At 36.0% G+C, this 18,638-nt stretch overlaps 1 protein-coding gene across 2 annotated transcripts in view; it reads right to left on the bottom strand.

Annotated features, from left to right (window-relative positions):
- Nucleotides 1-1,518: 1,518 nt before the first annotated feature.
- The window catches only part of crip2 (cysteine-rich protein 2), a 33,377-nt gene continuing 16,257 nt past the window's right edge, over nucleotides 1,519-18,638 (bottom strand). Inside the window, exons 6-13 of one of the 2 annotated variants that reach the window (XM_077539116.1) lie at nucleotides 17,792-17,886; nucleotides 16,148-16,205; nucleotides 15,392-15,415; nucleotides 9,964-9,989; nucleotides 7,668-7,698; nucleotides 3,797-3,891; nucleotides 3,032-3,089; nucleotides 1,519-1,661 (exon numbers count right to left, since the gene is read on the bottom strand). In XM_077539116.1, the coding sequence (XP_077395242.1) occupies nucleotides 1,624-1,661; nucleotides 3,032-3,089; nucleotides 3,797-3,891; nucleotides 7,668-7,698; nucleotides 9,964-9,989; nucleotides 15,392-15,415; nucleotides 16,148-16,205; nucleotides 17,792-17,886 (425 nt within the window). In that variant the 3' untranslated portion in view covers nucleotides 1,519-1,623. Of the gene's footprint in view, nucleotides 1,662-3,031; nucleotides 3,090-3,796; nucleotides 3,892-7,667; nucleotides 7,699-9,963; nucleotides 9,990-15,111; nucleotides 15,659-16,147; nucleotides 16,206-17,791; nucleotides 17,887-18,638 lie in introns of those variants that run through there. The other variant, XM_077539115.1, reaches the window with a different exon arrangement.

Genomic DNA, 18,638 nt, shown 5'->3' with positions numbered 1-18,638 from the left:
CTTAAAATGTTCGCGTCCTCTTTCATTTGGATATCAGCGCACTTTCACCAACAACCGCTAGAGGGCAGCATAGTACCTTCTAAACTTTTTTTTTTTTTTTACAATTACTCTACTTTTATTCTACAAAACAAGTATTAAACCTGTTTTATTCAACTTTAACGTATGCCGAAGTGTGTGGGGAGTTACCTTTGCAGCTAATGAATAATGATTGTTTGCGAGTTTCTACAAAAGCAGCCTCGCCAACTTCAGACTTTTAATAATGATGCAATACTTGTTTTTAAATACATAACAGCCATTTTATATGTATTGTCGCTATTTTGATTACATCAGGAGCATTTCCATTCATATAAAAACTATCACTAAGCTCAGTGAGGCTGCACTTGCCTCACGACGTATCCCAATCTATGAGCTCTTCCTGGTTTTGTGATTTCCCACATTTATGGATTTGTTCGTAACGGACCCCAGCCCGAGATGGAGCAGTGATAACATGAAAGATGAATGCATGAAGGAGTGAGCAAAATGAAAAGTTACGGTTGGTGGACTACTTGTGAGCTCATCGTTCATGTGGGAGGAAACCACAGTTTTCTCCAGCCACTAATTTCAGTGGGCAAGCTTCAAACGTGCACCAGGAAATGATTCGGTTTCATACCGAAAAAAAAAAAAAAAAAATCACATTAACTTAAGTCTTCATGACCCCCACAGCATAGAGTTTATAATAATAAAGGGTTCTGCGTGAGTGCTTATCTAAGCAGCGAACAGCTGCCTTGCATGGTTGTTTGTGTTTGCTGACTTGTTTGGGTCTGTTGCCATGGCGACCGTCCGTCAGTCCGCAGCGACCCAGTCGGCAGCGGGCAAAAAAAAAAAATGCTATGTGATACACTGTGTGTAGATTGTTGCATGGTTCAATAGATTGACCTTACAATTAACATGCACATAATATGTATTAATCTTTTTTGAAATTATTGTTAAATAATAACCCAAAAGAATTACTATTAGTGTACTTTTTAAATTACATCTCATTAGAGGGTATATGAATATATACTTAATTTGTGCAATTTATTATTCATTTTTTATTAATTATATTAAAATATATACTAGACTGATCATTTTATTTCAAAAGTTACATTTTTGTTAGGAATTGTAGTCTTTATTAGTTCAAATTTACCCTGTAAAAGTGTTAGAACATGAAGCTATAATTACTATGCATTTGGTAGACATATATATATTTTTGTGTTATTTGATTTTTATTTCAATATATATGCACAACACAGACTTGATTTGATTTTTTCTTTATTAGCAGTAGCAGTCCTATAGACTACATGAATTATAATGTCCCCAGTTTGAATTTTTAATTATATATTACAAAATAAAATAAATATAAAATATTGTGGGTTTTGATCCACTTGTTTTATTGATACAAAAGTTAAAATGATAATGCAATAGAGAGATTTAATTTAATTGAATAACAGTAAAGAATTTAAATCATATGAATGGAAATAAAGAATAAAACGTGCACAATTATTGTCACACATTTGCAAGCCTTTATTAGTCAAAATGTCCACTGTTAAAAGAATCAAATTTTGTATAGGACAAAATGAGTTTAATTTTCATTGTTTCAATTGTTTAATATTTGTGACTTTCTGTTCCACCGCGTCCAAAACCTGCAAGAAAACAAAAAACAAAATATAATATTTTGTCTAATATATATATATATATATATATTAGTGCTGTCAAAGTTAACGCGTTAAATTTGGCGATTAATATAAAAAAAATAACGCTTTAAAAAAATTTAACGCCGTTAAAGGTTTTTTTTTTTTTTTTTTTTTTTTTAAACGTTCCTTTGCTGCCTTGAACCGACGCAAACCGCCACTTAAATTCACAAGAAGAAGAAGAAGAAGACGACGATGACAAAGAAGAAGAAGAAGAAGAAGAAGAAAAACAAAAAGAAGACGACAACGACGACGAAGAAGACTTCTGGTCACGTGACTTATGTAGCGTCCCAGGCGCGAAGATGGACCGCGACGGACTTTTGGGCGGAAAGTCTCACTTCAAAAAGTTACCCGACGGCTCGTTGGAGAAATCTACTGGTTTGGTCACTTTGTAAAGCTGAATTGAAATATCACCGAAGTTGTACATCTGAATGGAATTGTAGGATTGCTCACTACAATGGTGGTCAGAGAGAGAAGGAGCACACAGCAGGCTGGCATCCATTGCACGCAAGTACCTGTCAACTCATGCAACCACAGTACCCTGTGAGAGGTTGTTCTCGCTCTCAGGCCACATCATTCAAAAGAAGCGAGCTTCTTTGTCCCCTGATAATGTGAACAAACTGGTTTTCCTCAGTAATTGGCTAAGTATAAAGAAGGATGAAGCCAAATTTCTTTCCATGGAGAAAAAAAATATTCAATCGAACTTTCAGCAATATATATATTTTTTTTTTACATTGACTCAGGCACTTTTTTTATTTTTATTTTGGGTGATAAAAAGAACACATTTGTTGTTATTCAGAATTTTATTACACTTATATTACCAGTGGAACATGCAAGACATCACCCTCTGCACTTTTAAATAGGTATGGGTTGTTTTTAGAGTAAAGAGTATTTAAAAAAAAAAAGAAAAAAAAAAAGGTGCCCGCAATATTGAGTCAAATTTGATGTTTTTGTTTAAAGTTTATATTTTACAGGAGAATAATCGTTTTCAAAAATTAAGGAAGGCGCTTAAAAAATAACTATTAAAAGTTTTTGACTCGAAATATTCTTTGTATCTGATGATTCTACATTAATTTAAACACTGTGCTTGGGTAAATATTTGTTCCAACATTTATATAAAAAATGTATCAGTAAAAGTAAAAAAAAACAAAAAAAAAACAAAACAAAAAAAACAAATTAATCGCGATTAATCGCGATTAACTATAACAAATTGTGCGATTAATTAGTTAATTTTTTTTAATCGTTTGACAGCCCTAATATATATATATATATATATATGTCGAGACACAGAGTGTGTTTCCAGTTATGTAAGAGTTGATTACCCTGGGGTCCATAGAGTGCACTGTAGCAGGGTTTGTGGCAGTAGGGCTTGCCCTCGTGCTGAAACACAACAATACAAACAATAGAATAACATGAGTGGCTAACTAGTATGCTAGCTGTAAGCTTCTTTTAACACTTAATTTTTAGCAGTTAGCTTTTGCCACTTTTATGGCTTATATTAGTGGTTCACAATGACGTTAGCGTTTAACTTCCTTTAATGCTATGATGTTAGCAACTAGCAATAACACTGGCAGTTAACGATAACGTCAGCGGTTAGCAATGACGTGAGTTAGCAATAATGTTAGCAGTTAGCGATAAATAAAAATAAATGAAAAGTTTGCGATCATGTGAGCTGCTAATTTCTTTTAGCACTTGTTCAAGTTGTTAGCGGGTAAATTCTTTTTACAATTTCATGACACTGAATAGCGTCGGCGGCTAGCAGTAATGCTAATGCTAACGATAGCATTAGCAGTTAGCAAAAAGGTTTTAGTGTTAGTTACTTCTTTTGACATCTCTACGACACAGTTTGGAACGTCACTATCAAACATGGCCTGCGCAGTCACACAAAAATAAAGTGAGATCACGTAGTTGCACAAGTGTGCACACCCTCTTTGTAACTACGGATGTGGCTCTGTTCAGTTTTAACCGACTCATTCTAAATGAGTCAGTGCGCACCCTGCCGCCATTTAAAGTGCCTCTGTTTAATGCCAAATAAAGTTCAGCGGTTCTGCAGTAGCATCATTATAGATTTAGCGATCGATAGGTACCTCGGCGTGTGATCCCGACGACAGCGTCTTGCCGCACTTCTGGCACTTGAGACAGGGTCTGTGCCAGTCTTTGCCAAGAGATGTCACCTTCTCCGCTGCATGACACAAAAAACACAATCAGGATATTTGTTTTATGATAAATTGACAAAACGTAAGAGGTCGCACAAACGAAAGTGAAGTCAAAATCTAAGCAGAGTGCACAGGGCACACGTCACGCAACCAATGACAAATTAAGAACAGGAAGTCAGATTCATTTACATTAAAACAGCTTAAATATTGCTCTGTATTAGTTATGACATAAAGCAAATAACTCGTGCGACTTCAATCATTTGAACAGTTATCAATAAAATGAGCAGTTAGCAATTATGTTAGCGGTACCATCTTCAGTTAGCAATTAAATTAGCGATTAGCACACAAAAAAAATTAGCAGTTCATATGTACACAATTCCAAAATGTAATCACAGTACTTGTAATAAATACAAAGGAAATCATTCTAATTTATTTATTGATATTTTTGTTATTTGGGTATTTATTTATTTATTTGAGGAAGATCTTTTTTTCATTATTAATTTTGTTTTAGTTTTTACATGTATTTCTACTGACTTTCTAAATGTTTCACCTTATATTACATTTTGTTTCATTGTAATTGATTTTTTTGGGGGGGATTGATTGATTTGTTTACATGTACATTATATTTTTTTCGTCACTTCAATTATGTTATTTATTCACTTATTCAATACAATTTAATTGTTTTCATTCGTTGTTTTGTTTTCCAAATAGATGAATTGCGCCTTATATTGCTATAGAAATTGTATTATTATAAATATTCCCAAAATATATTTTTAATGATTTTTTTAATTATTAAAAAATAATAATTAAATAAAAATCTAAAACAATACAGTTAAATAAATGTTTAAAATGCTACTTAACTGGGGAAAAAAAGTGTCTAGAATAGGTCTATATTTAGTAAAAAGTAAATCAGTACCATGTGTCGGATGTGTAAGCAGACGTGTGGAGCGAAAAGCTGTTTGGGTGTGGCTCTGGAATAAAAAAAAAAAAAAAAAAAGTGCACTCAAAGACTCTTTTGTTATGTTGGGGGGGCGCCATTTCCGTGATTTATGCTGTCTCCCACTGTGCCATGCAAAAATGTGGTGGGAGAGAATTCATGGAAAAAAAAAAAAATCCAATTAAATATGGACGGGGGTGCCCACCTCAAATCACAGTGCGCTGACCTGAAACAATTATTATACTTAACACCAAATAAAACAGCAAGAAGACTGTAACGTTTCACATGTGGATTGGGCAATGCTTCTTTAATGTCAGTTATATTGCAAACTTAACGCATGCACACACATGCGGTAAACTTAGCGGTACTGCTAGCGGTAATAATAACATTGGGGGTAAATATTAACAGGGTTTAACTTTTAACACTTTCATGACATTGAAAAACATTAGCATTCAACAATAATGCTAGTGGTTAACAATAATGTTAGCAGTTAACTTCTTTTTGCGTTTACTTGTACAACAGTCGATAATGTTCGTGGTTAGCAACAACAGTAAACAATAATGTTAGTGGATAGCATTAACGTTACTGGCTAACTTTTTTTTTTAGTGTAACATTAGTGGTTGCCTACTTTGACCGTCAGTGAGTGGTTAACATTAAATTAGCATTTAACGTTAGCCTGACAATCAATACCAGTAGTGCACTTGACAGTAATTTAGTAGTTAACAATAGCATTTGGAGGCTAGCATTCCTTTGACAAATGTCAATAACTTTAAGTCAGTGTTAGCAGCTAGCAATAATGTTAGCAGTTAAAAAAACAAACAAATAAATAACATTAGCGGTTATGGCCGTCAACATCACTAGCAATCGGTAATATTAGCAGTTAACAATAATGTTGGTGATTCACAAAAACGTCTTTTTACGCACGACTTAACATAAACATATTGCTAATAATCAGTTTTTCTCTTAGCGTTACAAGCGTCGATAACATTCGTCGTTAGCAACAACAGTAAACAATAATGAGTGGATAGCATTAACATTACTGGCTAACTGTTTTTTAGTGTAACATTAGTGTTACCTACTTTGACTGTCAGTAAATGGTTAACATTAAATTAGCATTTAACGTTAGCCTGATGATCAATACCAGTAGTGGTATTGCACCTGGAAGTAATTTAGCAGTTAACAATAGCATTTGGAGGCTAGCATTCCTTTGACACTTGTCAATAACTTTAAGTCAGCGTTAGCAGTTAGCAATAATGTTAGCAGTATCACTAGCAATCAGTAATATTGTCAGTTAACAATAATGTTGGTGGTTCGCAAAAATGTGTTTTTTTACGCGCAACAACGTAAACATAATGCTAAATAAAATGATCAGTTTACTGTTAGCGGTGAACTTATTTCGTGTGCTTGCGAAATGTCATCTGTGCTGATTGGCTAACAATAGCATTAGCATGAGCAGTTCACTTGTTTTGACAGTTGCGCTTAGCGATAACATTGGCGTTTAGCGATAATTGGAGCGCGTAGCAATTATGTTTGTAGTTATTCCCCTCATCTTTCCCAAAGTGAATTTGTTTTTTCCGAAATGAGATGTTTTCCCTGAGAAGTTTTCCCATACAGTATACTGTCCATGTTCCCCGCCCCCTCTTGGTACTGGTGTTGCGCAATACTGTGGTCCTCCCGAGACCAAATCCATCAGATTAGATGTGGAATGTTTTGGCTTCTTCCTGGCTCTGCTCAGCTCGTTATAGCCATTACATAACATTCCTGCACGAGTCGTTTCGATAAAGCGTGCTGTTGTCCAACTGCTCAGACTCTCGGGAACGAACGCCAGTCGAGCTCGCAATCGCCATATTGTTCGCACTAGATGGATCAGGTAACCTGGCGACATGATCAATCCAAACAGGAACACACAGGAAGTGCTGCATAATTGATGAAAACTTCACAGGTCACATTCAAGCACATTGATGATCATTTTCATGCTTTTTCCAATACCCGAAAGCTGCGGTAAATTATATTTTTTATACCAATATAAACGTTACTTGTCCCCATTCCACAAATAAAAATCTCATACCTAATTGAGAGTAGATGATGTTGGTCAAAATTGACACATTTTAAAGTTTAAAAGTTTGAAATAAGAAATAATAGAAGCAAATAATTACACGTATTACCGAAGAATGAGGATTTATTTATATATATAGATTTTTTTATTATTATTTTTTATTTTATTTTATTTTTTTCCTCTTGATTATATAATCCAGTTATGGTTGCTGTCCAAGTTCTAAATTTTGTGAGGTTTTCTAACTATTTATTTTAAGCAAAAAATATCAATTATTAAAAAAGATTGAATTTTAATTCTACATTTTGTACTTTCTAATTAACGTTTCCTCTAAAAAAAAAAAAAAAAAAAAAAAAAAAAAGTTCAGTCATGGTAGTTTAAAAACAAGTGGATCGTTTTTATAAATAAAAATAAAGTTTTTTATAAAAAAAAAAAAAAAATGGAAATGTGAGCTATATCCATCACTTTTTCTGACTCTTATCTCGGATAAAGCATGAAACTCCTCTTTTTTTTTTTAAAGATATTTGGCTAAAAATAAATAGCTGCATTTATTTAATTATGTATTTATTTATGTATTTATTATTTATTTATTTATTTTTCTTTTGTTTAAAAAAAAAAAAAGGAAAGCCGAGCTAATATTTATCTAATACTTATCTATCTCTTTTTTTTGTATGACACTTATCTCGGATAAAGCATCGAATTTTATATGCATGTCAGCACTTGAAGCCGTTTCCTGTTTCCTCATTGAGATGCAGAAGCAACACGTTTCTTCCATCAATGAAAGCACAAAGCAAAAAGAAGGCAATTCTTACCAAAGTAGACCTCCTTGTTGCAGTTGGGACACTTTGGCATGTTTGGATCCTTTTTGTGACGATGATTGATTGATGTGTGCTACAAAACCACAAAGACAGCCGCGTGTGTGCACAACTGCCCCGCCGCCTTTATAGCTCTCCACATACTTCTCTTTTTTTTTTTTTTTTTTTTTCCGTGGGAGAGGCCTTCGGTCATCCTGTTAAAGAGACACACTCCTCTGTAACGATGCTGCTGTTGACTTGTGTCTTGAATTCCTTCTGTGAACACAAAATACTTGGATCTCAAATCATCTTTCCACATTGAAATGAATGGAAACATCAATCTGTTCCAGCTCCTTCAAAAACATTAACAACAACAAAAAATTACAGATTACATGACCATCGACTTTGTGCTCCTTCTGTTGTGCACACCTTGGCCATCAGGGGGCAGTATAATGCAGACATACATAATACACAAAGAAGAGTTTCACTAATGGGTTTTAAACTACAGCAACGTCGATGCTAGCTTTGTTAGCACGCCTATGCTGTTGATGTAAGATTTATCATTCGATCATATCAGAACTTTTAACGGCTAATTAATTGGATTGTTATATTTATTTATTGTTGTATCAGTCCCCACATGAAGTTATGGAATTGTATTAATTTAAAAAAAACAACAACCCCAAAACAAAACAGTGACTGTTTCATTAAAAACAAAACAAAACAGTACTTAGTACTCCCATCAGTTAGTAGTAAGTGCACCTAATAAATTGCACTGTAAGCAATGTGGTTTCCATGGCGACGATAAAACTGTGGTTGCTCCACCTTGAAAGAACAAAGTCTGCCTACTGATATGGAATCGTCTCCTATCTACGTGACCCGACTGGGTGGAACTATTTTACAACCCACTGACATCATCATCATCATCATCATCAACAGCAGCACTAACCCGCCCGGCAACAGGTCCAACCTGTCGAATAAAAAGACATTAATGGAGTCTGTAATGTCTACGTAGATATACATGTATGTAAATATTGAAGATAATCAGTGAGCATTGTGTGTTTGTATGCCTAATGTCGTAAAAAAACAAACATGGCTTCTTGTTGGCTAATGATGTTACCGTGGCAACCAAACAATTGTCACGCGGACTCACCTTTGGCCGATGGCGCAGTGTGGTGGATCGGCAGCCGACCAATAGAAACACGATACACAAAATCCACACGAAAAGTTATTCAAGGATTTAGGCTTGATTTTATGGCCTTGGGTTTCGGATTCAGGTTTAGACTTAGGGTAAGGTTGGGCAATTTGATGTTGGGATTGGTGACATTTGGGTTGGGTTTAGGGTTTGAGGTCAAGGTTTGGATGGAATGTTGGGGTTAAAGGTTAACATTGGGCTTAGAGTTTGAGTTCAAGATTTGGGGTTGGTGGTTTGGGATTAAGATCAGGCTTTGTGTTTTATGTTAGACAAAATAAAAGGTTAAGGAATCAGGGTTTAAAATTCTGGTTGGGGTTGGGATTAGTTATAGGGTTTTGGTTCTGATTAGGAGTTAGGTGGTAAGAGTTAAACTTAAATCCTAAAGTTCGAAGGTTGATGGTTAAGTGTAGGGATGGGGGTCCAAGGTAAAGTTTGGTTTCAGGTTACGGGTTCAAGATTTGAATTTGAGTTTAGATTTGACGGGTATGCATGGGGATTAGGGGTTCAGGTTTTAGGGGGAAGGGTTCTAGAGTTTGTGGGTAAAAGGTCGGGTTTAAGGTTAGGGATGAAAGCATGCAACTTGAACACGTCACTACTGAAAATCCGCTCCTGGGAAAACATTCTTGGGAAAAAAAAAAAAGTTCCTAATCCTCCCCAAAATGTGTAGCGAGGCGTGCTCTTCATGCTGCATCGAGTCTAATCGGTCTGAAACAACACATAAACAATGATTGGTTGCCCGTGGCAACTACTGACTGTTTGTTAAGATGGTTGCCATAGCGACAGGGAGTTTCCCAACAACAGGAAACCAAAGAGGAGAGCATGGGATCGATTCACATAAGATGATGATGTCACCAAACTGTTCGCAACTCTTCGACTAATGAAAAAAAAAAAATGCTTACATTTTTCCCACAGGAAGTAATGAAAATAAAAACGATCTTTTCCTGGGTCAAATTGTTGCCACGCAAAACCGGACACAAGTGTGGGGGGAAAAAGCTAGATTAAAAAAAAAACACACACACACACACAAAAGGTGATGACGTTCATACAAATCAAGCACTATGAAAACAAAACTACAAAAAAAACAATAGCAAAAAAAAAAAAAAAAAATGGAACTTTTCTAACAAGTGATGTCACTTCCTGTTCTCCTTCTTAACAACTGCTGGTGAGACTGCTCCTGTTGTGCAAAAGGTAAACAGATTTGGCAGGAAAAAAAACAAAACAAAGCTTTGAATTGCACTGCTTTAGCATTAGCATTAGCCTAGCATGCTACCTAGTGTGCTTGCCAGCCACAAATGCCTCCAATGCATCTTGATTGCATTTTACAAGACTTTTTCCTGGAAGCCATTATCATTATAGTCTATCTCACCAATTTAAAAAAAAACAACAACAAAAAAACCCTCTGGATCCAATTTAAAGGACTTTTTTTTTTCCTTTTTACAGTAGAAAGCATGACTCATTTTCCACCAAAACACACTGACACAATTAAAAAAATTAAAAAAAGAGCCGCGTGCATGCAGGAAGGAAAAGATTTGAATTGTTTATTGTTTTTCTGTCAACACCCCAAGCAGACGTCGACTTTACAGCCTAAAGCAGTCGACATGCTGTGCACGTTTGCTTCCAGACTTTAAGCACTGATTTCAAACGCAAAATCCACATGGCAACAAAAGACCAAACCTCATTGGAAAAAAATCATTTTTTAAGTGGAATTTGTAACAAAGGACTATTAACAGTAATGTGCTGCGATTTGGGGACCTGGAAGACAGACAGAAAGGTGTGCGGATCTGTTCTGGGTTGCTCCTTACTCAAAAAAAAAAAAAATCCACAGATTATCCTTGAGGAAAGAAAACCAAACGTCATCGGAAAAAAAGGCGCTTTTGAAGTACGACATGTGTAAGGTTGACAAATGGTGTTGAACTGGAAGTTGAGGATGTTGAGAGGGTCGAATCTTCTTTACAAGTGCCAAAATCAGCACATGTGAGCTCATCTGAAGATAAACCCGCAGTAGAATTTGGCCGACGCTTTCATCGGCCCGGCCCGGGTGATGACCTTCCTTCCTTCCTTCCCTCCATCAACGTGTGTTGCAAAGCAAGTGTGTGGCAACATGTGGGCGTGGTCAAATGGCTTCCAGAGCGACACATGGCGGGAAAACAGCTGCCAAACATATCTACAACACCCTTTTTCCACACTTATGTCACCATTTTTTCTGTTTTACCAACCAGTGTGAAGTTCTGAACCCAATAGTGGAAGTGGTAATAGCAGCAGGTGCGGTAGCATGAAGTAGTATTACATTTTACACAATAGTAGCAGCAGTACTTGCAGTGGTAATACAGCGATCCAACGTAACTAAAGTACAGCTTGTATCACATGCTCGTTATGTACCTAATGTACCTCGTGCACCTAATGTATCTCATGTAACTCGTGTGTTTCATGTACAGTACCTGAATGCACCTAATGAATCTGTTGAACATAAAAACCTAATGTACCCTAATGTAACTAATGTTCTCATGTACCTAATGCACCACCTGTAACTCATGTACTTGATGTACCTCATGAAACAAGAATGCCTAATATACCAAATGCACCTAATGTATATACAGTAAAGCATCTAATGTACCCTAAAGTGCTTCATGTATATTATGAAACTTGTATACCTAATGCACCAAATGAAACTAATGAACCAAATGTACACAATAATGTACCCCAATTTAACTCATGTCCAGTACCTCATGTAGCTAAAGTACCACCTGTAACTCATGCACCTGATGTACCTAATGAAAATAGTATGTCTAATGTACCAAATCAACTGAATGCACCAAATGCATCTAATGTACATAAAGTACATAATGTATCATCTGTAACTTTTATACCTTATGCACCTAATGTACCTAATGAACATAAAAATATACCCTAATGTAATTCATGTACCTCATATACCTAATGCACCACCTGAAACTCATGTACTTGATGTACCTCATCTACCCCATGAAACCAGAATGCCTAATATACCAAATGTACCAAATGCACCTAATGTATATAAAAGCACCTAATGTACCGTAAAGTACCTCATGCATATTATGAAACTTATATGCCTAATGTACCAAATGAAACTAATGAACCAAATGTACATAAGTATCTAATGTAATTTAATTCATGTCCAGTACCTCATATACCTAATTTACCACCTGTAACGCATGTACCTGATGTACCGAATGAAACAGTATGTCTAATGTACCAAATCAACTGAATGCACCAAATCCACCTAATGTACAGAGTACCTAATGTACCATCTGTAACTTGAATATCTCATGCACCTAATGTACCCTAAAGTACCTCATGCATATTATGAAACTTATATGCCTAATGTACCAAATGAAACTAATCAAGTCAAGTCAAGTCAAGTCAAGTTTATTTATATAGCCCTTAATCACACAAAAGTTGCAAAGGGCTTCACATGCCCACATGAACCAAAAGTACATAAAGTACCTAATGTACCTTAATTTAATGCATGTACAGTACTTCATATACCAAACCTAGTATCTGTAACACATGTAGATAACGTATCTCATGTACCTAATGAAACTAGTATGTCGAATGTACCACATGCACCTAATGTACCAAATGCACCTAGTGTCTGAAATAGACCATAATGCACCTCACGTATCTTATGAAACTAGTATGCCTAATGTACCAAATAAAAATAATGAACACAAATATATAATCTATTGTACCAAATATACCTAATGTAGCTACCCTACTTAACGAAACACATTTACCTATAGTGTACCCTAATGTACCAAATAAAACAAATGTACCACAATGTACCTATTGCGGCATCCTGTGAGCGTATGCATGCAGATCAGTTCCGCATCCGTCAAGAGTGTCAAGTATGAATGGCAAGTGTGAACAATATCAGCATTGTGAAACTGAGATGAGGTGTTGAGTTGGAGGAAGACGAGCCGCAAGATGGAATGCGATGACGTCCAAAGACAACAATGGCATTTTTTTCCCCATATTGTCTTTCAAGCAATAAAAATGCCTCAAAAATATCAGCTGAGGTCAGTGACTTGAAGTGGTCAGCCGCTCCTGTGAAGTCATCACACGGTTGCCGCCGTTCCCACAGTGCAGCGGCGAGGGTCCACCAGGGACCCTCGTGGAGGAGCATAATCGCTTAAGAAAACATGGCTGCTGAGTTCGTTATTATTGTTACAGGAGGCGGTTGGCGTGGAAACCTCGCTTTTCTCAGACAAGCTGCATTCCAAGTCATCATCAACATTTTTTTTTTTTTGCTGTTTCTTTTTTGGAAGTCTTCGAAGTTCAAGTGGCGCGTTTACGGTGCCAAAACAAAAGTATTCGCTTCCGATCGGAATGAAAAGTTCCACATAGTTGTAACAAGATACTGTGAAAAGGAGCATGATAAGGTGTATTGTTTATAGCTGCTTGAACTTTTCTCTCGGGAAGAATGCAAATGAGGACATATGACAGCACATGCTTTGCTCTACAACACAGTAATTAGCAGAGGAAGTGTGTCTTTGTTGACTTCCTGCGTGCGTAACCAGAGATGCCGATCAATACGTTTCCCTGTTTTAAGCCTCACAAATACGTACCACAGTTAAAAACTATGCGGCTGCTACGATGTGTTAGCGGCTTGTCTCGAAATCACGACTGAAACTTATTGATAAGGAATGAATATGAATGAATGAATGATATAAAATAAGAAATGATATGTAATGAAACTGAATGATCATCACAGAACAAAATCATTTGGACTGTTTTTGATATGAAATAACAATGAATGTTGTGGATTGATGTCGAATAATATTAAACTATGTGGAATGATATGAACAGTTTAGGATTAGAATGGTTCAAATTAAGTTTAAAAATAAAAAATAAAAGAAAAAAAAGTGGAAATTGCCACGCCCAGAACGTGATGTCACAGCATATGAATTGAATATGTATTAAAAGAACGGAGCAAAAGCGGAGTCGTTTTACACTGGAAAATATAACAGCCATTTTTTATTTTATTTTTTTTAATATCCATTAAAAGTCTAATTTTATAGTAGGTTTGGCATCAGCATTGAAGCCACTGTTTTGTATCCAGGCAACCTTAGTGTGGAAAATATTGCAGACTGACTGTATGAATGAATTTCAGCTTTTTAAATGAAAAACAATAATAACCGGTGCGGTAGTGTGCAGCCAACCCGTTTTCATCGCTGACATGGTAGCGAAGGCATGCGGTCAGGGCGTGGCCTGTCATCCAATGAAGTCAACCCGTCACATTATGACCCAAACAAAAAACAGGGATGTTAGTATATTATTATTATTAATGTGCTAGTAGTCATTTTTACCATCAAAACATACTAAATTCACAAAAATATTCCAAAAAAATGGATATTGTTCAAAAACTACATCAAAATGTTTAAAATATATATATATATTTTTTAAAAGATTGCTCATGTTTGTTGTATTTTTTTTATCAATGTACATTAATAAAATATAATTGAAAAAATTATAATTTTTATTTTAAAAAATTGTATTGATTTAAAAATATTTCATAAAAATTGAAATATTTTAAACACAATTGTGAATATTTAGAATGATTTTTTTTTATTTCTGCAGTTATTTTGTTTAGACAAGACAGAAAAACATTCTTTCAAAAAATATGTATTTTGTTTGATATGAAGCAATTACAATTGCCTTGTTCTTGCTTTGTGTAAACTTTTGTTAGTATAGAGAATCATTTTTACGTGCAAAAAAATAAGCTACAAATATTATAAAATTTCATGTTTGTTCAAAAAGTAATTAAAAAACATATGTATATGGTTAAATAACGTGAGTATGACAACCAGCCTCAATAAAATTAATCATGAGGTGGCATGCTGGCATCTCTGGCTAGTAAAAAAAAAAAAAACACAGTGCTTCTTTAAGATACATATCCGAGAGTGCTGTGCTGTTAACCTGTGACTTCCTGACAGGAAGCCAAAGGGGAAATTGTCCCATGTAAAGGATGACGTCACACCATTCTTATTCTTCAGCCACGTCAAGGTACACCAGCCAATCTAAATGGGGATACAATACTTAAGTTGTATTAAAAAAAAATAAAAAATTACAATCGTAGGGCCATCAGGATATATTTTAATGATGACAGTACACTAGGTTAAATTAGAGCGGTTGCTCCACCTAGTGGCGACATTGCTAAATTACACTTCTATGAACTCCAACAAAAGCAAAACAAATGTTGACTTAACGGTTGAAGCAGAAAGGTACACGTCGCACTGTGCATGTAGTGTGTATTTATTGCATCTTATATACAACAGACACCACAATCTGTCTACAACCGAAACAGATGAAAACTACCATGAATATTAATGACAATAATAAAACATTTTTGCGCCATACAGCAAGTGCGAAATGGATGCAATGCTAAACTAGCAACAGCAACACAATGCAGTGTCTATGCTAACCAAACACTTTGTCATCTAACAGCTTTATTACTTCTTAACATTTTGAAATGACAGGGAATACTTTGTTTTGTTTTGTTTTCCTGGCTGACGTTGGGATGAGAGGTGGGGTACACCTAGGACTGGTCGCCGGCCAATCGCTGGGCACAAATGGACCAATTATCTTTTGCTCAGAACGGGTGTGAATTTCATGAAAAGCAAAAAAATAACTGGGAATAAGTTGTCAGGAGAAGGCGGCGATGGAGAAGGAGGGTGGGAGCAGGTGTGGGGTGGGGCGGGTGGGTCCCAGCGGGGAAGAGGAAAGCCGGGTCACTGGGCGGGCTCGTAGATGTAGCTGCCCACGCCGCCCGTGTTGACGCCTGCAGAAGGAAGAAGCACAAAGGGCCACGAGTTGGGGGAGGCTCATTTGCATATCGGGCGCTGGAGTGCATGGGTGGGCAAAGTATGGCACAAAAGTGGGGGGGGGGCACATAGGGTGGTCTGCTCCAATATTTATTATGGCCCACACGCCATTTTGGAATAGTTGTTGCAGTCAATGTTGTTTAAACTATAATTGACTCATTAAAATGTGTTTTTTTAAATTCATTTAACTTAGTTTAGTTGATTTATTGTGAATTTATAAAAAATATATTTGAATTAGAAAAAATATTTTACAATCTAAAATGTACTTTTCCTCATTTGCAATCTTTTACTTCATTCCACACTTTTCCGCTTTAAAATCAAATGTGGCCCTTGAGCACAAATGTTTGCCCACCCCTTGTGTAGTGTGTGTGACTTGTGTGCACGACATTCAGGTTGCGGTGTTGCTGATGATATTGGGCGGCTCAACGGCGCCCCCTAGCGGTTACCTTTGGGCCCAAAGAGAACGGCGTAACATGGCTTGTGGCAGTAAGGCTGGCCGTCGTGCTGGAAAATGATGAAGAAAGAATCACAATAAATTTACACTTGATGAAGCAGCATGTGGCAGCAAGTATGGCCGCGACAAAAGCGCCTAAGTGATAACTGGAGCATAGCTACCTACGAAAGCAGGTGAATAATGTTAGCATGGCAGCTAAAGCGGCAAACGTGGTTAGATCGTAGAGGCAGCGCGGTGACAAATGTGGCTAAGTCAAAGCAGTAGCATAGCGACACAGGTGGATTCATTACAGTGTTATCACAGTGATGAAAGAAGTTGTAGCGGCAGCATAGTGACGAAAGTAGCTAAAAGTTATGGTGGTAGCAAAGTGGCGATCGCAGCTAAGTTCTAGTAGCATGGCATAAGTGGCTCAAACATATGGAGGACCAAAACTGCCAAAATTCTAAATAAATACATAACAACATAAATAAATGACTAAAAGTGAAAATAACAATATTAAAAAACAAAAATTTAAAAAATATTATTCAAAACTTATATAAAAAAATAATAAATGGAAATAAAAACAACAAAAATAAATTTGTATTTAATTTTTGAATTATATTTTTACATCCATTTTTATTTTAACTTTTAGTCATTTATTTCTAATGCAGTCATTTATTTTGAATTTTGGCAGTACTGTCAAGTCAAAATGTTATTCAAGTGAGGGGGCGGTCCTAAGCGCATCTTGGGTCGGACTCCGCTGCTGGAAACTGCCTGTCATTGGTCGAGTGAGCAGCTCGGCAAACAAGGAAGTTTCGCCGGCTTGCAAGGGAGAACTCCAATTGAATAAATAAATAAATGACTTTATATATATATATATATATATATATATATATATATATATATATATATATATATATATATATATATATATATATATATATTTTTTTTTTTTTTGTGGGTATGCTGAAGCATTCCCATATGTTATTGTGATTTTTATTCTCCACACTTTTTTGCCACGTAACAACTCCCACAGGATACTTCAAATTTACATTTTTCAAATTTCAACTAGCTTCAAAAATGCATGCCTCCTGGGGTATTTATCCTCGTATTCCACATTACTTACAGTATTTGCACAATTTAACATTTAATATCAACTTTTCTCCATTCATTTACAATGGGACAGACATTGAACTTTCTCTATGTATCACTTTCCACATCCACTTCCATAAATATAACTTATCATCATTACCAGGTGTCTGATACTGCTCGGTGGCACAGTTGGTAAAGCGCATTGTCCAGTAACCAGGAGGTTATAATTTCATAATTTGTCTCTCGATTTACTTCATAAGCATTCCATATGTATTAAAATCTTAGCATTCACCTATTAGCATTTAGCTTACAGCATTCCCACGCAATTTCTCCAGAAATTGCACTTAGTCTAGTTTGGATATAATTTTCGAATAATGTTTTTTTTTATTAGTTTTTATTTTCACTTTCAGTCATTTATTTATTTACTTAGTCATTTATTTATTTTGAATTTTGCGATGTTTTGGTCCTCCATACAATCATAGTGGTTGCATAGGAAAATATGCGGCTAGAGTGAATCTGAGCTGCGTTTCAATGTCCACGTGAGAGTCTTGTTGCCGATGGTTACCTCTGCATGGCCGCCAGCGGACAAAGTCTTGCTGCACCTCTCGCAGCGCAGGCAGGGGCGATGCCAGTCTTTGCCCAGCGATGTCACCTTCTCGGCTACGCAACAACGAACACGCACACACACACACAACCATGAAAGACCAGAAGACAAGTTTTACGGGGAGTCCACCACTCGTTTTTGCCCAAGTCAAAAACAGTCTTGCTCCATCACAACTTATAATTCGCACATTAGCCACTTGGCACTCGTGAGATTTTTTGTCATTGCTCGGCTGATTATGCTGTCTTGAGTTGCGAGCACAAATTTGAGATACAAGTGCCAGAGGGCAGCAGCAAACGTCACAACAGTAAAGTGGCAAAAGCTGCTTCTTGACATTTCTAGTTGAATTTTACTTTAGAAATTAAACATAGAACAAAGATAATTAATTACACTTTGTGTATTAAAAAAAAAAAAAAAAAAGAAAAAAAAAACAGAACAACTGTCTTCCAAAAGTCTGCTAACTTCGTGTTACGATCTACTTTGTGAATATACAAACAAATCTTAAAGGTATTACTGTATATCAATGTCTGCCCCCTAGTGTTGGAAGGTGATCATGATGTGTAAACTAAAGCTAAGACTAGAGCTATAATTTACTCTTAAGCCAAACCTAAAATTAAAAATAAAGCTGAAGTTTCAACTAATCTTCAGCTAAAGCTAACACTGATGCCAAAATTAAAGCCAATGGCACGGAAACAGAAATTTGCAGCTAAAGTGAAAATTCACATGAAGGCATTACAGTCATAGCTTTTACATGTTTCCAGTTTTGAGTTACGAGCACGGTGATGGAACGAATTAAACTTTTAAGTCAAGG

This window comes from Festucalex cinctus, chromosome 12 (genome assembly GCF_051991245.1).
Source record: "Festucalex cinctus isolate MCC-2025b chromosome 12, RoL_Fcin_1.0, whole genome shotgun sequence".
Classification (NCBI taxonomy): Eukaryota; Metazoa; Chordata; class Actinopteri; order Syngnathiformes; family Syngnathidae; genus Festucalex; species Festucalex cinctus.
Note: the sequence above shows the minus strand (reverse complement) of the source record. Positions and strands in the feature narration are given on the sequence as shown.